General features: G+C 41.2%; 1 protein-coding gene across 2 annotated transcripts; it reads right to left on the bottom strand.

Annotated features, from left to right (window-relative positions):
• Positions 1 to 279: 279 nt before the first annotated feature.
• LOC129834406 (CTD small phosphatase-like protein 2-B) lies at positions 280 to 20,938 on the bottom strand. 2 transcript variants are annotated; one of them, XR_008756247.1, is made up of 14 exons: positions 20,726 to 20,938; positions 13,401 to 13,591; positions 10,267 to 10,405; positions 9,987 to 10,139; positions 9,486 to 9,719; positions 9,276 to 9,369; positions 4,852 to 4,963; positions 4,331 to 4,417; positions 4,060 to 4,122; positions 3,864 to 3,943; positions 3,465 to 3,591; positions 3,222 to 3,317; positions 2,842 to 2,965; positions 280 to 2,609 (listed from the first exon to the last, which is right to left on the bottom strand). XR_008756247.1 is itself a non-coding variant. In XM_055899357.1 (13 exons), exons 2-13 carry the CDS (start codon positions 13,566 to 13,568, stop codon positions 2,900 to 2,902), a joined length of 1,419 nt encoding a protein of 472 aa, XP_055755332.1. In that variant the 5' UTR covers positions 13,569 to 13,591; positions 20,726 to 20,938; the 3' UTR covers positions 280 to 2,899. The 2 variants fall into 2 exon arrangements, 1 of the variants encoding a protein (XP_055755332.1); XM_055899357.1 differs by having other exon boundaries at positions 280 to 2,965.
• Positions 20,939 to 21,763: the final 825 nt, after the last annotated feature.

The raw sequence follows: 21,763 nt of genomic DNA, 5'->3' as shown, positions 1-21,763 counted from the left end.
AGTTGAATACCCCATATCTAGAGTAGGGTTTTCCCAAACTCAGTCACGGGGCCCCACATTTTATTCTTGCCCTCACGCCACACAGCTGATTTTAAAAAAACTCATCAAGCTTTGAAGATTTTAATCAGCTGTGTAGTGCTAGGGCAAAAACCAAAACTTCCACCCAGGGGATCCCAAGGAGTTTGTGAAACCCTGATCTAGAGAAAGTCAAGTGTAAATAAACTACAAGAGAGTTACAATACCATGTTCAATAGGAAAGAAAAACAGCATGCTGGATGGTTTAACTTTAAAACTTTGTTCAATACTTCAATGCAATTTGGTATGTACATTTTACAACATGGTTAACAAAGATGTCATTTTAAGCATTTAAAAATACATTTTAAATACGCCTTAACGGAAATTGAAAAAAGTTAATTACCACAGTTGCTCTTTTCTGCAGAAAAAGTGCCAAGATTAAAATTTAATTCAGGACTTCCCCACAAAACAAGATTCTGTACATACATGCTAGGTTTCTAACAGTTCAGTGACACTGCCCTAACTAAACATACACAGATATTTGTAAGAAAAACACTCCCTCTGATGTAAAGTTAAATCTTAATGAATACGTTTAAAAAGTAGATGACATGCCTTTTGAAATAAAAAATACAAAAAGATTTTCCTTTAACGCAAAGCTGCATGTATTGTACAATTTCCATTGTACAATAAAACAGGTAGAATTCACATAAAAATGAACTGGATGCACATGTCAAATAGCCCATCCTTAAACAATGACAAAGTAAGCTCTCCCTTGATAGAAAAGTGCCAGGCCCCCTTTAAGGAGCAGGTTCATCCTCCTAGGGGCCATGTCAGGCTTATGGGGACAACTCTCAACCAACCGCTAAAGTGGGTATGGATAGGGTTGCATATTTGAAAATGCTATAGAATAGGGTGTTCATTATTTATATATATATATATATATATATATATTTTTTTTTTATACAAATGGCGGAAAGAAATTACTCGTTGTGCGCGTTCAAAGCAGCAAAAATCTAAGAAATTGATAGATCCTTTGGATCATGGACTTTTGATTTGTTAATTCCCCCCCATTTTGGGATCAAGTGTGGGAAAAAATAACATTCATAGTCTGGAAATATTTAGGGTTGGCAAAAAAATCTAAAAACAAATATCCGCCCTGTAGTGTAACTCATCTGTCAGTTCAGTTTTATAGGGCGATGATTTCCAGAAAGGCAATGAGAGAGCAGGCTAAAAGGACTGGAATTCTACAGGGTTTTTACCCTCAGTCCTTCAGATGTTTGGCAAAATGACATGCATGATTAGCGGGGATAGGGCACAGTTGGATTCACCTAACAACTTTGTTCGCATGGCACAATTCAATTTAGAACAAATATAGAGCAAACGGACCAGAATTTCCTTTCCGATTTGAGTGTTTTGATATTCGAGGGTTGATTGTCTCCGACTTATAAACACTTCCAACAAGAGAGAGAGAGAAAAAAAGATGACATGGGTGGCGATGTTTGATCATGTTAGGAAGGAGGTTATGGCACCATATACATGACCAGCTAATGTACAAGTCCATAATATCAACAAAAGGGCCAAATGGACATGGAACGGTAACCGTTTTAGGTGTAATTTTTTCCTTACAGTTTATCATCAATAAAGTGTCTATGATCTGGTTAGGCCACATGAAATAACAAGTACTAGGTACAATATCTGACAATGCATCATGGTATATTTCTCTACAACTCTCCCAAGTCTGGGGAGAAACATCCAGACATTCATAACGAAGGTTCTCCAAAAACGCTGCTTCTTTCTACTGCATTTAAAAAGGCTTTAAAGCCATATAATAAAACCATTTCCTAAAACAAAAAAAACCTACTAGGCAGGTTGGGTTTATACCACAGTGCCGAGGCTTGCTGTTTATATGCTGGTGGTGCTACATTTTGGGCTGTTTCAGGACCCAGCCACCTATCCATCCATCAATCCATCCATGTGCCCCCAGTAACAGACAGGGGTGAAATCTACATGAGTTATAATTCAATACTAGACATATCCATAAAAATAAAACCCTGGTTTAGTAAAAATACATTGAAATATATGAATGACAAATAAAAATGTTACTATAAAAGAAAAATGTCAACACGTTACTTTAGAAGCGGGGAACATTTAGTCAAACAAACTGTCTGTCCCTTGATGCAAATTTCTTGAACGTTATACTAATTGATTGATTGATTATTGGCAAAGTGTCCCAGAAAAAAGCAAATGCAACATTGTGAAATGGGGTAAAATAACACATTGCGGTTACAACGAGTGTCTACAAAACAAAGAAATTCAGCTAGAGGAATGCATAATGAGATCCTATAGGCTACTGGTAAAAAGTTTGTAAAAACCCCAAGCTGGAAAGAAAAGATAAGCTATGTACCCACACACAAAACACACACACTTTACTGGCCATTCCTGTTCAAATTGGTCTGTAGCCAATGAGTGTCACTGTCAACAGTCCCATGAAAGCACCAAAGGGAGCAAGTATAATCCTCTTCTCTGTCAGCTAACACATTCAGTCCAGACAGACAGCACCTTGGCCCCTCCGATAGGAAGCAGGGAGAAAGAACCTGCTCATGAAAAAAAGCCAGTCAAAAGGAGGAGCCTTCTTGATCTTGCCCACAGTAATGTGATCTAAACATGTGGCTTTGTAAATTATTTTTAACCAGATGTTGCTTCAAAACTTTTACTTTGCATTGTCGTTATCAATGAAAGAAAAAAAAAAACAATGTGGGGTAAAAAGAGAAAAAGTGAAACCTTAAACAGTAATGGCAATGTTGTAATCCAAAGAGGGCTTTTTACATGTCTGTGTTGGTTTATTCAATCATTCGTTATCTCTTCTGTCCGTCTATTCCAGGGATCAGTCTGGGGGAAGAAGCTCGTGCAGACGAAACCGTTCTCGAACATGTGGCCTCACATCCTCGTTCTGGAGCACAGGAGACAGACTATATTAATACCACAGTGATATGAACATAAACCAATGATTTAAAGAGATGATTTCTCTGTAGTGGCGAGACCATTTCCTTTTGTAAAAGACTTTGGTAGCGGGCTACTAAAAATGAATGTTGGGGGCATCGCAAAGCACATGTCAATGACAGCTCAAGCATGTATTACTTAGAAATAAACAAAATGATTACTATCCAAGCATTAGTAAAACACATAAAATGTAGTTTTGTATGTACCAGCTCAACAAGCTTCTCCAAGAACGGGACAAGCTTCAGGAGTTCGTTGTCATTTTTGTCCATGAACCAGCTCTCAATGGGAATCCCATTGGAAAGCTGTAGGGATACAGGAAGGTATACTCTGTATTGGATTGTACAACAGCATATATCAATTCTGTGAATATCATTTAAAACGCAAACAATAGGCTTAATTATGCTGTGCTAGGTTGGGCTACAGATGTCACTTGGGACTGAAAGGCTCACCTGATATGCAAAGGCTTGTGGTGAATTGTCAATGATGACGGTCTTGGACAGGTCTCTTCCAAGGATGTTCAGGTCCTTGATGTAGTTCCCTTGTACGCAGACACAATGCTCACGAAATAACCTGTGTCTATGGTTGGTGGAGAGGAAAATAAATCAATCGTTAAGTCTAAAGGTCTGTTTATGAATAATTCAGTCAAAACAACAATGTTGACAACTGAACAACTGAACAGCCCCAATACCACAATCAACAGACACAGCAACCTCATACAAACATAACACTATACATGCATGTCAAAGCTAAGGCTTGGTATTATATTACAAAAACACAGCTGTTACAACATATTAGGAATTCCAATGCATCTAAATTAAGGAAGGGGTAGAAATAAACATTTAACTTACCTAACCAACTGTTTCTTGGGATCCAAGATGTTGAGCAACTTGTCTGCATAAACCTTCTTTGAGGCAGTGAAGAGAATGATCTAACGAGGAAAAGACAACTGAATACGTTTCTCATTTCCGAGTAGCTTAATGCAAGTAACTGTACTCTTTCCATATACTGTTACAATTAAATAGGAGAAAAGGAAGCCCAGTTTACCTCATAGATTTGAGACGTGCGCTCCAGGAACTCTCTGAAGAACGGCCTTAAACGCACATACACCTGCAGACAAGCAAAGTACCAGTTATTTGTACAAAGTATTCAGAGGCCTCCGTTTCTCCTAGAAACTGATTCTGCATTTCCGACTTTCACCTGTGGCTGTCTACAATGGCACAGCTTTAGCACCCTCTGGTGGAAAAGTAAAATGCTTAATTATGTCCCATTTAAAACAGAAACGCCTCAATATCAAATCTCAAGAACTTCTGTATACCTGGTAAATTACATCTTGAAACAGGACCGGGAAGGTAAGTGCTGCATCGTCCAGCTCATTCAAGCTACAGTGCACCAATGTCTCATCCTGGTAGGAATCACAAAAATAGTTGTAAGTTGCAAACCACCATAACAATACCCGTTAAGTGGATGTACCATTTACAATAAAAATAAATATATGTTTGACCCGAAATATGTGGTCGGAGGCTCCATACGGAAGGTGTGACAATTGCAGAGCCTCCGGAGGCATGTAGAGGCCAAATTGAGCCTACCAAATTTGGGAACAATGCCGAGGGCTCCGTATAGCTTCGCATTGACATGATTGGTTGACGGCAGGTAGGGGGGGGGGGGGTCCGTCCTGTATAAACAAACTCACTTCCTTCACAACAGCTTGCTCAAAAGCTCTGAGCTGCTCTGGGAAGCGCAAGAAGTATGAATGCCCTGACATCTGCAGAGGCCGTATCACTGTAAAAACTGCACGGCCAATGTCGGATTGAAGAGCACCATGTAATCATCACTCACCAGGTCGAGAACCAGGGAGAACTCTGGTGTACTGCGGGTCTTTAGTGGGAGGGCAGGCTTCCTGGTCAGCTGTTCCTCAGTCAGTGGAGGTACATGCTTGATGAAGAAATACCTGGACAAACCCAAATCAAACCATTCAAAGGTAAATACAGGACTTTCAATGAAATCACACACAAAAAAAGAAACTTCACTGAACAAAAATATAAACGCAACATGTAAAATGTTGGTCCCAAGTTCCATGAGCACAAAAAGCTTAATACTCAAGTTGAGCACAAATTTGTTTACATCCCTGTTAGTGAGCATTTCTTTGCCAAGATAATCCATCCACCTGACAAGTGTGGCATATCAAGAAGCTGATTAAACATGATCATTACACATGTGCACCTTGTGCTGGGAACAAAAAGCAACTCTAAAATGTGCAGTTGCCACAACAATGCCACAGATGTCTCAAGTTAAGGAATTGTGCAATTGGCATGCTTGACTGCAGGTACAGTTGAAGTCGGAAGTTTACATACACCTTAGCCAAATACATTTACAAGTTCACAATTCCTGACATTTAACCCTAGTAAAAATGTTCTGTTTTAGGTCAGTTAGGATCACTTTATTTTAAGAATGTGAAATGTCAGAATAATAGTAGAGAATGATTTATTTCAGCTTTAATTTCTTTCATCACATTCCCAGTGGGTCAGAAGTTCACATACACTCAATTAGTATTTGGTAGCATTGCCATTCAATTGTTTAACTTGGGTCAAACATTTCGAAGTAGCCTTCCACAAGCTTCCCACAATAAGTTGGGTGAATTTTGGCCCATTCCTCCTGACAGAGCTGGTGTAACCGAGTCAGGTTTGTAGGCCTCCTTGATCGCACACGCCTTTTCAGTTCTGACCACAAATGTTCTATGGGATTGAGGTCAAAGCTTTGATGGCCACTCCAATACCTTGACTTTGTTGCCCTTAGCCATTTTGCCACAACTTTGGAAGTATGCTTGGGCCCATTTGCGACCAAGCTTTAACTTCCTGACTGATGTCTTCAGATGTTGCTTCAATATATCCACAATTTCCCCACCTTATGATACCATCTATTTTGTGAAGTACACCAGTCCCTCCTGCAGCAAAGCACCACAACATGATGCTGCCACCCCTGTGCTTCACAGTTGGGATGGTGTTCAGCTTGCAAGCATCCCTCCAAACATAACATTATTATGGCCAAACAGTTCTATTTTTGTTTCATCAGACCAGAAGACATTTCTCCAAAAAGTACAATCTTTTTCCCCATGTGTAGTTGCAAACCATAGTCTGGCTTTTTCATGGTGGTTTTGGAGCACTGGCATCTTCCTTGCTGAGCAGCCTTTCAGGTTATGTTGATATAGGACTCGTTTTACTGTGGATATAGATACTTTTGTACCGGTTTCCTCCAGCATCTTCACAAGGTCCTTTGCTGTTGTCCTGGGATTGATTTGCACTTTTCGCACCAAAGTACGTTCATCTCTAGCAGACAGAACACATCTCCTTCCTGAGCAGTATGACGGCTGCGTGGTCCCATGGTGTTTATACTTGCGTACTATTGTTTGTACAGATGAACGTGGTACCTTCAGGCGTTTGGAAATTGCTCCCAAGGATGAACCAGACTTGTGGAGGTCAAAAAAAAAAATTCTGAGGCCTAGGCTGATTTCTTTTGATTTTCCCATGATGTCAAGCAAAGAGGCACCGCGTTTGAATGTAGCCTTGAAATACATCCACAGGTTCACCTCCAATTGACTTAGGCTAATTGACATAATTTATCAGAAGCTTACAAAGCCATGACAATTTTCTGGAATTTTCCAAGCTGTTTAAAGGCACAGTCAACTTAGTGTATGTAAACTTATGACCCACTGGAATTGTGAAAGAGTGAATTGTAAGTGAAATAATCTCGGTCTAAACAATTGTTGGGAAAAAACACTTGTGTCATGCACAAAGTAGATGTCCTAACCAACTTGCCAAAACTATAGTTTGTTAACAAGAAATTTGTGGAGTGGTTGAAAAACGAGTTAATGACTCCAAACGAAGTCTATGTAAACTTCCGACTTCAATTGTATGTCCACAAGTGCTGTTGCCAAAATTTCATGTTAATTTCTCTACCATAAACTGTCTCCAACATTGTTTTAGAGAATTTGCAGAACGTCCAACCGGCCTCAACAGCAGACCACATGTATGACGTTGTGTGGGCGAGCGGTTTGCCGATGTCCTTAGTAAACAATGTTGACAACTAAGACAATTGCATTTTTATCAATGGCAATATCAATGCACTTTCATTTATCCTTTATTTAAGTAGGCAAGTCAGTTAAGAACAAATTCTTAATTACAATGACAGCCAATCCAGGACAACTCTGGGCCAATTGTGTGCCGCCCTCTGGGACTCCCATCACGGCCGGATGTAATACAGCCTGCACATATGGTGCAGTCGGAAAGTATTCAGACCCCATGACTTTTTCCACATTTTGTTACGTTACAGCCTTCTAAAATGAATTACATTAACAGAAGTATTCAGACCCTTTACTCAGAACTTGGTTGAAGCACCTTCGGCCTTCTTGGGTATGACGCTACAAGCTTCACACACACCTGTTCTTGGGGAGTTTCTCACATTCTTCTCTGCAGATCCTCTCGAGGATTGGATGGTTGGATGGGGAGCGTCACTGCACACTATTTTCAGGTCTCTCCAAAGATGTTCGATCGGGTTCAAGTCCGGGGTCTGGCTGGGCCACTCAAGGATATTCAGAGACTTGTCCTTAAGCCACTCCTGTGTTGTCTTGGCTGTGTACTTAGGGTCGTTGTCCTGTTGGAAGGTGAACCTTCGCCCTAGTCTGAGGTCCTGAGCACTCTGGAGCAGGTTTTACTCAAAGAGCTCTCTGCACATTGCTCCGTTCACCTTTCCCTCAATCCTGACTAGTCTCCCAGTCCCTGCCGGTGAAAAGCATCCCCACAGCATGATGTTGCCACCACCATGCTACAGCGTAGGGATGGTGCCAGGTTTCCTCCAGACGTGACACTTGGCATTCAGGCCAAAGAGTTCAATATTGGTTTCATCAGAGCAGAGAATTTTGTTTCTAATGGTCTGAGAATCCTTTAGGTGCCGTTTGGCAAACTCAAAGCGGGCTGTCACATGTCTTTTACTGAAGAGTGGCTTCTGTCTGGCCACTACCATAAAGGCCTGATTTTTGGAGTGCTGCAGAGATGGGAGAACCTTCCAGAAGGACAACCATCTCCACAGAGGAAGTCTGTCAGAGTGACCATGGGTTCTTGGTCACCTCCCTGACCAAGGCCCTTCTCCACCGATTGCTCAGTTTGGCAGGGCGGCCAACTCTAGGAAGAGTCTTGGTGGTTCCAAACTTCTTCCATTTAAGAATGATGGAGGCCACGTTGCTCTTGGGGACCTTCAATGCTGTAGACATTTTTTGCTACCTTTCCCCAGATCTGTGTCTCAACACAATCCTGTCTTGGAGCTCTACAGACAATTCCTTCAACCTCATGGCTTGGGATTTAATCTGACAGACAGGTGTGGGCCTTTCCATATCATGTTCAACCAATTTAATTTACCACCAGAGCACTCCAATCAAGTTGTAGAAACAACAAGGATGTTAAATGGAAACAGGATGCACGAGAGCACAATTTTCAGTCTCATAGCAAAAGGCCTGAACACTTATAAGGTATGTTTAAAAAAAAAAATGTAATACATTTGCAAAAATATCTAAAAACCTGTTTTCGCTTTGTCATTATGAGTTATTGTATGTAGATTAATGAGGAACTGTTTAAAACTTAATCCATTTTAGAATGCTGTAACGTAACAAAATGTGGAAAAAGGGAAGGGGTCTGAATGCATTCCGAATGCACTGTAGACACCGTGACAAGATCCTGAGGCCCATTGTCGTGCCATTCAGCCGCTGCCATCACCTCATGTTAGAGCAGAATTCACATCCCAGTTCTTCCATGGCCTGCATACTCACCCATTGAGCATGTTTGGGATGCTCTGGATTGACATGTATGACAGCGTGTTCCAGTTCCCGCCAATATCCAGAAACTTCACACAATCATTGAAGAGGGGTGGGACAACCGGCCACAATCAACAGCCTGATCAACTCTATGCAAAGTACATGTGTCACGCTGCATGAAGCAAATACTATTTATTTGGTTTTCTGTGACTAACAGTTGCATGTCTGTATTCCTAGTCATGTGAAATCCATAGATTAGGGCCTAATGAATTGATTTCAATTGACTTATTTCCTTATATGAACTGTAACGCTTTGAAATTGTTGCATGTTGAGTTAATATTTTTGTTCAGTACATTTTCCTTTTTTATATTCACAAGATCAAAATTAATTCTAAACATTCATATTTTGGCCTTAACTAAGGCTAGAATATTTTGCATAGAGGGAGCAGATTTGTACTTACGGGTCAAAGACCTCCCAGTCCTCCTCGTATGTCCCCTCTGCACGGGCTGTGGGCTGTGCCTCCACATAGCCTCCTTCTGGGGGGGCGTCTGGGGCTGAGAGGATAGGAAGGAGGAGACCAAGAGAAATGGGCAGGAGAGAAGTGAGCATGATCCTTGTCCATAATGACATGGACTCTACACCAAGAACACATTTCTTTATCTCCAGCTACCTGTGAGAGGAGGCATGTCTGTGACGACCTCCTCTTCCTCGATGGGCACTTCTGGAGGGTGTGGGGGCCGCATGGGGGGCAGCATGTTGCTGGAGTAAATGGGCATAGTCGTACACACTTCCTTGGTGGAGGTGGCAGTGCAGGTGGGGGTCTCCTCCACCGTCTCCATGTCCAGCTGCTTGACGATCTCCTCAGCCTCCAACGCCTGGTCTGGGGAGTCCGAACCTGACGTGCCTGAAAATTACATTAGATTACTATATTTATACTACTTATTACCGTAGTTCTGCAGGGAAGTTAGATTTGACCACAATATATAAAATACAATAACATAAATGAGCATCATACAAGATTGAATGAAGACTGAGGTAATATAGTAGGCCATTTATCAGTGCAGGGAGTAGAGACAAATATGGAACAATGTAGGCCAATATAACATACTTTAAGTCAAGTTTCTGCAGAGTAGTTGGCACTCCTCGACCTAGCATAATTTTGGGGTATTACCATTTTTATTTGCTGGTGAGAAGAAGTTGAAGACTGGAGAGAAGATGGTTCCCAGGAGTGTGGTTCTAGGCGGACTGGTCAAGGTCTCTGCCGCCTCCTCCAGCTTCCCATTGGGCTTCACAGGCTTACTACTCGTGTCATGGTTTGTCGCTTCTGTGGTTTAGGGTGAGGAGCAGGTAAGAACAACATGATATGTCGCTTTATCAAGGCATGCAAAGGCTTGTTGGTGTGGAAGGTATGATTACTGAACAGAATAACGTTTCACTCTTTCCAAACTCACCCCCGTTGACCGAGTTTCTCCTGCTAACCCTGGAGATTGTCCTCCTGGGGGCATCGCCGCCTTGTGGTGTGGAAGAGATCAGGTTGTCGTCTACGTCGCAGGTGAGCCGTGTCTTCTTTGCTGGGTTCTCCTGCTCTACCTTAAGTAGAAACACAACTCTCATATCAGAACTGATGGAAGAAGTATAACTTTAGAACAAAGCAAATTCAAAAAAATCTTAGTGTTCAACATTTAATTTTGAATCTACCCACTAGCAGAAGGACAAAGGAATTCTGACTCATATCTGGTTGGATGTACAATGGACTTATAGTATGCCAAGTGACAATGTTCCAAGACATAGAACCCATATGCCTTCCCAGGGGGATCATTTCTCTCCTGAAATATTGTTTCAGCCAACCCTAGCTACCTACTTGGGCTGCACGATTAATCAAATTCAGATAGAAATTGCGATATTGATGTGCAATATCCATATCACAAGAGGCTGCAATTCTCTACTTTCTTTGACTCTAGACTACGGTACCTTCTCCAAAAAGATTCTCTAGACTCCATTCACTCTCTACATGCACAGAGGATGCTGACCAATCACAAGCGGACTCTCACTCTTTGTAAGGCATGCTGGCTAATCATAAGCATCCCACAGAGCACACAGTTAGATGCTGGTGAGGAGAGAAAGGGCTTTACCTCAGAACAGCGATTTGGTGCCAAAGGGCGCATCTTCAGTGGCATGGCAGTATTCCAGCTACAGATAACCGGTGTCAACCAAATGCATGTGGTGCAAAAAGTGCCTCAGAGTTGTAGCGACAACACAAAAAATGCATTCAATCTTTTGAAGAACCATCCCCTACTTCACGACGATTGCATGGTGGGAAAAAAAGCGCCCGACAGCAGCAAAGCCCCTCAGCCACAGCTAGCCACCTACGTTAAACAGGAATTGACAAGGGTAACGCCCTATGAAAAAACATCCCGCAGGACACATAGAAATCACCCAGAGGCTATCACCCAGCCAAAGAAATGGTTCACATTTAGTCAGCAAAGATTTTTTTATTTTTTTAAAGAGGATAAACAAGCTGGACAGGACACAAGATTCCATCTCTCAAGTCACCATCCCAACGCTGTATAGCAAAATTAAGGGATAAGTTGAAACAGAACTCACATGATTATTACGTGACTACAACATAGGCCTGTCTTTGGTCTATTACAACAAAGGGATGGGAATTGCCAGGGACCTCACAACGCGATATCACTCTACTTAGGTGTCGATACGATATGTATTGTGATTCGACACTGATTTTATTGTGATTCAATGTTCCAAACATATTGCTTACCATATGTCTGCTGCAGAGGGATAAGAGAGCCATGTGAAAACGAGTTGAGCCATCAAGGAAATAAAAGTGCTGAAAAACTAAAATTGTTTAAAAAGATGTCGAACGAGCTATGAAAGGAAAATACTGGAGTTGTGCAAGTACAGCCAACTAGTGCAAAAATAATATTGTAAAAGTCAAAACAATTCGATATAGCGTTACAAATAAGCCAATATGTAATTATCCCCCCCATCACTAATAACAACAACCAAGCCCTAATTTAGTTTGACAGTAGGCTACATTTTATTGATAAGAAGTTTCAACTGAAAGGTCCGTGCTTGCAAACATTATAGGCTACTTCCCCAGAGATCACAAGAAAAAAAAAACATAGCTCTGGGGTTAAGAGAAGCTTTAGCCGCTTGAGGCCTGAACGAGGAGCATTAAGGGTGCATAACGATCACACATGGTGAAGGCCATCACGTTGAATGACTGGACCAGACTGCACCTTGTAAATTGGTAGGTTACATGTTTTTAAATGAACTTTGACTTATGTTTCAGCCTACTTATAGATAAATACAATCATAAGCTTCCTATTCCATCTGCAGTTTATGGCTGGCTGAATAAATAATGAACTTAGCTTTAAATAATTAACTTATGGAACTCCATGGTAAAATAGGAACTCATGTTATTCATTGGTTAAATGAACAACATGCTACACTTATAGCACACTATATTTCAAGGATCATCAACTAGATTCAGCCACAGGAAAAAAAATTCTTCAGTGGATGGTCAGGGGGCAAGAACATAATTACAAATAACTTGTAGGCTGCAAATTGACTGCAATAAGCTCCAAAAATATATAATATGACAAAAACATAATTTCAACTGTTTACATTTGTATACCTTCACATCTCTCTACCATGTGTGGGAATACTTGAGAAAATATTTCCTAAATTAAAATCACTTGGAGCTGATTTCCTGGTGTTTTTACAGTCTATTATGTGCAACAATGGGGGCAATGGGGCTCAGAAAACAAATGAAACCACCTGCAAGCCAAATCTGACCCACCAGTTGGGGAACCCTGCTATAGTTTGATGAGCATGTTAAATTAGGTTTGTTAATGTGTAGGTGTAGTAATCCTATCATCATATGTATAACAATGTTGGAAAATATTTGCTTAATTTGGTTTTGTATTCATTTAGTACAGTGTGTATTAACTCATGATCTCATTTTAGAAATGTTGTTTTCTACCCAGAAACGTGTTTTAAACATGTCTGATGGAATTACCAATGTTTTAAACATGTCTGATGGAATTTTCACCCCCCCCCCCCAAAAAAAATTCGCAATTACAATACCTGGCCCCCAAAAATTGCAATAATTTCCCCCCCCAAATCGTACAGCCCCACTACCTACTATTCTTCTACAATCTCTAGAGCCACTGCTAAAATTAGAACACTGCTGGAGTTCTAAGACAACCTGCTGCAATCCACCATGCATTTCTAGGGAAACATGACACTGGGGGTACTGAAACAGACTTTACTTCTTAAATCTGGACAGGGGCTAAATAAAGGTCTAGGGGGTGTGTGTGGGGTGAAAAAAGGTGCTGCTTACATAACACGTTGCTAAGATGTTAAGCTAAGGACTGCATGTAACTTTAGTGATCAAACAGCTGTGGAATGTTGGAGGGGGGAATATTACCATCGCGAGATGGCACCATATTCACTATCTAGTGCCCTACTTTTGACCAAGACTCACAGGGCACTGGTCAAAAGTAGTGTACTATATAGGGAATAGAATGCCATTTCGGAGACAGATAACAGAGAGACGGCTCACCTTGACAGCATTTCCTCTGATTAATTTCTTAATGGTGGACAGCAGGCCTCTCCTGCCACCTGTCGGCGTGCACTCCTCCACTTCTGAATGCCTCCGCTTGGTCCGGGATGGGCGGGGCGCATGGGCAGGGCTCGACTGCTGAGATGCCTTCCGCATTCTCAGCCTCATTGTTTTAAGAGCCACATGTAAGACTGGAGGACAGACAGGGCAAAGCGGGTTGATGGGCAAAAGCGGACAAATGGGGGGAGATTGGGTGGGAAGAGAGAGAAAGGGGGAAAAAACTTAGTGCAAGACCTGATTTTGCCCCCCTTCATACGTTCACATAACATACAGCCTAACAGCTAAAAAGGCATGGACAAGCTGGTGATTTGAAAACCCTCAGTGAACAAAACACCAGCAGAAAAAGTACTGCTGCTAACATCTGGTTGCATTCAAGACACCATTTCCTCTGCATCACAGTACATCATCGCTGCCTCAGTGAGCCAAAAACCCATCACACGACCCGACAACTGAGTACTCAAGACTATTTCAGTGAATGTATTTATCTAACAACTGAAGGGACAAATTGATCAAAAAGTATGAGGACATTAGACATAAGATGGACCTATGGGTTTCATTAACGAAAAAAACATGCACAAGGAAAGTGATTTACTGTAAGTAACCACATCTCTCTTCTCTCAAAGAGCACAACCCCCCCCCCCCCTGCACTTACTCTTACATGCTGACCAAACCAGCTCTGCACATGTTGATTTTGAACTATTCCCACCAGACAGGTTCAATATCAAAACCAACTATATTAAATTTGGGGACAGGTCGAAACATGCATGGACATTTAGCTAGCCTATCGTCCTGGGAGATAAACAGTGGGTTATTTTACTTGAAATGTCCATGGTCTTTTTTGCTGGATCTTTGTAGAATTTCACCCATTATGAGTAATAACCGTAGGTTCTCTTCCCCCAACAATTTTTCCACAGATAAAAAGGGGAAACCACGTTAATTTGTTTTTTTTGATTCATCACTCCTTGTTCATTTCTCTGTGGATTTTATATGGCAACTTTATTAAGGTGCATTACTACAACCGAGTGGAGTGTGAACCTCATTTTTCTTTCAATTGACCCACGTGGGTTAGTATGCTCCTAAACACCAATGAAGAGATGGGAGAGGCGGTACTTGCAGCACTTCACGCATCTAAAATAGAACCAGGTTCTATTTTCGCACTTGGCTACACAGACACCCATTGACGCGTGCAAGCTCGAGGAAATTATAAAGTGCATTTTGCAAAGCAAGTTTTGGTCAGCATCCTACATTACATAACTGTCTGAAAATGTGTTCAGACATGTCCAGGACCTATCAGGCACCATGCCAGACAGTGGACACACAGCCCTCTCTATCCACCACTCCCATTGCACTGCAGAGAAACCCACTGCTTCACTACATCTGCATTACATTACCATGGCGCCTGGCCTAAACAGTGAACACACTTTCTCAACAGATCCTAATATAACAAAGTCCATTTACTTCTCAGATAAACCTGGAGGAATGTGAACACAACATCCCTTTTTTCAGTCACTAATGTAAAGTTTCCATCCCTTGTCAAAACATGTGATGGACAATTTTTTATTTTATCACCCACATTAAATGAGCAGTTGATTACAGGGCAGGGATTCGGGGAACGTATGTGCCTTCAACAATATTTCCATAGATACAAGACAAGTAGCCAGACTTATTCAATACAAGCCACAGGGAGGATTATTTCCAAATGAACACTACAGTCTTCACCGTGAGGAAGCAATAGCCGTTATGTTGAACTAGCATAACAGGGATGTTACGTGGTACTATTTATGTAATATGACAGCATTAGTGTCCTTGTAAAGACTGCAAGCCCCATGGGCACAGGGGTGCCAGTGTGAGCAATGCAATGCCACAATGGAGAGGTTAGCTACAAATCAGAGATTAAAAATAGCTTCAAATCCAGAGACAATATTTTTTTTACGCCTAGATAATAATATAGCCAGTAAATAAGATTATTTACGAATGAAGGAATGACCTAGCTCTCGGTTAGGCTAAGCCAGGGATCAAACAAGGCCCGTGGACCGAATCCAGCCGGCGCACTGATTTGGGGTGTCAATTCATTTTAGCCCGCTTCCACACCGCCCATGATGCACTGCACTACAAGTCACAGGAAGCACTGCCAACATGATGCACGCCAAACAGCAGTGCATTGCCACACACACACAAGCATGCTGTATCATATCACTAAATGGCAGTGACCGAATCTACCGGACCGAAAGTTTAAAGGTGTGGTAGGCCATGCCAAGTGTCAGTTCCAACTGATCATTGCGGTAGCCTACAGAAAAAACAAACAATAGGCTATGTCTGGCCCGCAAATTTGTTGTGGTTTCCCCCCCCAATATGGCCCATGTGCTGATTGAGTTTGATACCCCTGGGATAAACCATCCAAGGAGCCAGCAAATCTTCCAATGCAGCAGAAACGACATGCCTCAATTTTGCCAACAGAACTCAGCAAGGATGCAAGAGCCAATGAAGATGAATCACACATGCAGTTCCTCTAGTCATAGCATGCCTATTTTTTACCACCTCAAAGCATGACTCATTCACAGCTTCCAACAACCCAGGGCTGCAGCCGGTAGCACCAGAAACACTATACTGGGGGAAGAGGATTTCCTTATTTCTCTTTCTTTCTAAGAACAAAGGAAATCTATGGATATATAATACACACGTCAAGTAAGGTTGTGGATAAAGCTATATTTCAGAAAAGTATAGTACAGACTATCCATTTTCACTGCCCCCAGATTTCTGAAATTACAACCAGCTGTTACACATGCTACAAAGAAAACAACCTCTATAGTAGCTAGATGCTAGCTACTCACACACCATTATACACCATATGCTTTCTAAAACAAATGTAAAAAAAAAAAGAAGATGTGTGAGAACCATTGAAATTGCCTCATGCACACACAGCTCAGTGGTGTGACCGTGATGTAAGTTGTTAAATTTAAACAGGTATTACCTCATTTTATCATGGCTCAGTTTACCCTACTGCACAGTTATTCAACTAAATTCTTACGGGGCCTAATTTGAAAAAGGTTATTTATATTATAATCTTATGAAGCACTTTCATAAAAATGTCACTAGAAGCTCATTTTGAGTGCTTTAAGAGCAGCCTAATTCAGTGCATCAAATTGTTTAAATAATGGAACACATTTGTAGTTATAACAGTTTACCGCATTCACATTCATTAATTTCTACTTTCCTGTCTGTTTTACATGCATAGCTTCATTTTATTTTTATTTACACATAGGAAACCTTTAATGCATAGCATATCTCAGATGACCAGCATCAAATTATGTCCTATTTTCAATTTCTTCATTATTTTCTCTGTCTACTTGTTATTTTTTTTTATTATTATTTTTTTTATTTTATTTTTTACACATGGTATATCTCAGATGACTAGTTTTTGCAGAGCAGTCTCTTTCCCTACCGCGTCAGTAGAGAATGGGTGCCTTAATAAAAAAGCACCACCTCTGTAGGGACTAACATGACAACATTTTATGAGTTTGCTTTCAGTTAATCTAAAAACTCCAACATCACAGGAGTGATTTGTACTAATGGCTGAATATAGTTGCGCAGTGAATGGAAAATGGAAGGTTTTGTTTGAGTTTAAATCAGGAGAAAAAAACATTTTGAAAGTCTGTTTTACCAATCATGTCAATGGCTGTTTCATCCCTCCCCTGTAGTCCCAAATTAAGTCAATTCAATTGATTGAAGATGTCACAAAAACAAAACGTGATACGAGCTCCTCATGCATTTTCGCTAGATATTTGTTGGCTTTCTTGTGGCGGAAATCACGGAGAAAAGCAACCATCTCCTCCCAAAGATCACAATGCTCTTGACAGCATTACCCTTGCTTAGCCATCGAACATCATTGCGTAAAAGTAGATCATGATGCTCAGCAGACTACAAAACAAGCAATGTTGCAGGCTAGGATGTTGATCAGATAAAGTTAATGGTAGTCCAGTGTTTTTTAACTCACAGCCGAGTTAAGCACAAAACACTCTCTGGTGTAGTGATCTCATCTGTGGTGAAAGAGCTGATAGGCGGGCAGACAGACCCTGTACCCGTTAGCAGCGCTGATTGGCTGTAACTGGTATGTTAGGTGAAATTAATTGACAGCACTTAATGGGCAGGACTTTTATTTTTTATTTCACCTTTATTTATTTATTTAACCAGGTAGGCTAGTTGAGAACAAGTTCTCATTTGCAACTGTGACCTGGCTAGAGGAAAACATTTCTTCCATTGGAGAATATTGAATGAGGGCTCCATTTGGTAATAAAAATGAAATTCTTGCTGGAAATGGTTTGCTTTTTTCATATGAATGTTCAGAAATGTATCAAAGGGCCATTCTAAATTGATAAACGGCCAGTTGAATAGCCCTGCCCTAGAGTATGACCAAATTAATAATTTCCCAAGGAGTACATGAAAAGTTCAGTTAAATTGTTTGCGTCAAGACCAATCTTGAGTTGATCTGGGATCCAAACTGAATATTAATATTCAGTTTGGATTAACCACCAACACTCCACGTTACTCACCAATATGATGTGTTCAAAATGTGAGCTTGTGTAATGTAGTAACACATTGTCCACATCAAGGAAGGTACCACAACCTAAAATAATGAAATATGGCAACTGCCAATATTTTAATTTAGTATGACGCAAACTCAGATGCACAATTTAGGTTGTGTAGCACTTATTTCTCAATGCCAGAAATGCATATAGATTTAGAGCACCCTAAGAAAACATTCCCAAATTACAAACTGTTAAACCAATTGTTATATTATAATGTTGATCGATCTCAACTTTTAGAGGTCTCAAAATAAACTGACCCCAGAAAAAAAATACCACAACGCCCCGCGGTCAACGTCACACGATGAATGTAAAACTTTGTGGGCGAATTGGGCATTTAATCTGCAGGTCACATTTCATCCCTGAGAACTTCCACGGCTATCAACAAAGGAAGGAGTATTTGAGCAAGAAGTTGCTTCTCAAAGTGGATGGTGCACCTACCATCAATGTGGCTTTAAAGCATCAGGCAGCAGCACCAGCCGAGCATGAGCATCATCATGGGCTTCAGTGAGCATGGAAGTCAAGCGGGAAAGTGAAAGAGCAATGCTAACGTTAGCTAGCTATAACAGATTTAGCTCACGTCATCTAAATAACACTGAAAAATAAAACATGCTTTAGTTTAGTTCACGCAAATATATTCACAGAAATACATATTTCCACATATAATTGATTACATTTCTTCTATAAAGATTGTAATTGTGTCAATATGTTGTGAATATTTTAGAAAATTAGTTTTCCATATTAAAAAGTGGAGGTGCCACTGCAATATGTTCCTCCACCATGTACAGTAGACTACAGACAATATGTCCCTCCACCGTCTACAGTAGGCTACAGACAGCATGTCTCTCCACCATGTACAGTAGACTACAGGCAATATGTTCCTCCACCATGTACAGTAGACTACAGGCAATATGTCCCTCCACCATGTACAGTAGGCTACAGGCAATATGTTCCTCCACCATGTACAGTAGACTACAGGCAATATGTCCCTCCACCATGTACAGTAGACTACAGGCAATGTGTTCCTCTATCATGTACAGTAGACTACAGGCAATATGTTCCTCCACCATGTACAGTAGGCTACAGGCAATATGTTCCTCTATCATGTACAGTAGGTTACAGGCAATATGTTCCTCTGTGTACAGTAGGCCACAGGCAATATGTTCCTCCACCAAGTGAATCATAGAAACTACAATCTTGCGTTCAGGGCTTTCCTTATATGAGGGGCGCATAAATTGTAAACAAAGATATTTTAGAGTTAAAACCCATGTATATTTAAGCAGTAAGGCATGAGGGCGTGTAGTATATGTCCAATATACCATAGCTATGGGCTGTTCTTACCCACGATGCAACACGGAGTGCCTGGATACAGCCCTAGTGGTATATTGTGCATATACCACGAGGTGCCTTATTGCTATTATTGCCCTGAATGCCGATTGGCTGAAAGCTGTGGTTTTTCATACTGTATAACACGGGTATGACAATACATTTATTTTTACTGGTCTAATTGCTACCTGGACTTTAATTGTGGGCTCTAGAAAGAGTACCCATAGTGACTCCAGCAGCCCATTCATTCGCCCTCACTACTAATCGTTTGGTGACGGCGGTGCATCGTTACATAACATGTGGAAGGTATGGTTATATGATGGAATGGTCTAGCAACATGAGTGGCAAGTGGGAACACCACTCACACTTCATTGAAATAGCTAGTTAGCTAACTTGACTAAGTTTGTTTAAGTCTTCTGGCAAGTTAATCGAATTGTCACTGTTCAACATGTTTCTGATTCCTTCGTGTAATGGGTCGAAGCTGGTTACAATTCAAAAGAAAACATGTTAAGCTTTCGCACTTGTTCCGCAGCTAACCTAACCAACTAACTTCTGCTATGTCCATGGACAGGCAGCGCTAACCAGGCTTGCATACACAAAGTGGGCGGGAAATTAAAGCTTGCTACCGACCACTCGTGTCCAGGTAGAAGGCCGTAAAAACAGGGTACCAATAGTAACTAACTAGCTAAACATCACGCGAGTTCGCAAGCTGCTAACAAGTAACAAACATCGAAAGCAAGGCGCGAGGTTAGTTAACGGTAGCTAACCGCTAGCAGTGGCGGCTAGCTCGCTAACTAGCAAAAAAAATGCAGTACCTAGATAACTACCTACTGTACCTGCCATTTCTCACTGTCCATTTTCAATTGAGAAATGTTAACTGTTTAATTATGCTGTTAGAACATCTAGCTAATGAATTTAAACGTAGATTGTGAGAGGCTGGACAAGCAATATTTAGCCCCTTGTTCTGTCCAAAGGCACATTTGACTAGGTAGCTAACTAACATTAGCTAAACTTAATTAGCTAGCACTAGCAAAACTTTGCTAGCTGATTAGTTAGATACCTAGCTTGGCAACATGTATCTAGTCAATTAGCTGCCTTAGGCAATAGTTAGCCAAGACTGTTGTAAATGTATAAGAAATCAAACCAACATTTACAAAAACATTCAGTAATTTTACGCTGCGAAATGGTTACATGTTAGCAAACCAGGAGGCCGAGATTGTAGCAAGACATAGGGTCAAATTGGCTGGCTAGCTACTGTAGATTGTTTTTGTCCATGCCTTGGGGGCGAGAATAGAAAATATTTATTTGTACGTCACTCACACATGCTGAAAGACGCTTGAAATAATCCCTACTTACTTTACAGTACTCCACCTTATCTAGAAAACGAGTTGACTGATCAAGCACTGCTGGCTGCCACGGTGCGGACAGCAGCTGCTTTTTCGTTTTTTTAGTTCCTCTGCTTTGCTGTTTTTATGAACGGTCTAGTAGCTGATACTGCGATGTGCTCACAGACGCCATTTCCCGCCTCCTCACCCACACTCTCTCGATGGCAGATACCCGGATGACAGAGGACCGCTTGAGCCAGAGGCGTCAATGAGGTGGTTCGTTTATCTGGCCCGGGTTACCCCGGTGAGAGGAATTTGTTTGGGTGAAGTGATTGCATTCATTGTGGAACCGGACTGCTTCCGTGCGTGAGCCAGGTGCCCCGCTCTGGCGGACAGCGAAGTCGGCTCAAAACAAAAGTAACTTAATTAAGCACGAATTCTAAGTCGAGTTTTGTGTTTTCACATTCAAAAATGATTGCTTTGGATAAAAACCCTTTACCTGGCTTCCCAATGAAAACTAGTTTGAAAATTCCAACATTTTGATGGAAAAGAGATGTACGTTTCTGGACGATGCACCATGCTGACATGACCAAACGGCGCAGATTGCTGTTTGATTTGAGAAGGGCGCCCCACCCTCCCGCTTTCGCCCTATAATGTGCCGGGCCATTGCCCGGTTCAACCCGGGCCAGCGTAATATAACTCAATGTTTCCTTTGCTTGTGCACATGAACGCACACCCCTTTTATTTGAAAATCAGTACAATACCAGAGATACTCTGACAGTACATACCGTTACCTGGTCCTGAATCCCCCGAGCATCCATGCGTGTGGTTCCTTTCGAGGTGTCTTCACCCCGGGTATTTACTTGCAATTACTTGATCTTTTGGGGTCTTCTATGCAGACAAATAACGCTTACGAATGTTGAGAAAAAAGAGCGAGTAACATGTAAAATACTAGAAATGTTACGGTGGCTTTATGGGCATTTGAACTGCATCAAGATAATCTGGTGATATGGATTTTATTACAACAGAGAGGCTTCTGGTAACACTAACATAGTATACACTCAGTAAA

The sequence above is a fragment of the Salvelinus fontinalis genome, chromosome 35 (genome assembly GCF_029448725.1).
Source record: "Salvelinus fontinalis isolate EN_2023a chromosome 35, ASM2944872v1, whole genome shotgun sequence".
In the NCBI taxonomy this organism is placed as follows: Eukaryota; Metazoa; Chordata; class Actinopteri; order Salmoniformes; family Salmonidae; genus Salvelinus; species Salvelinus fontinalis.
This window is presented reverse-complemented; position numbering and strand designations above follow the sequence as displayed.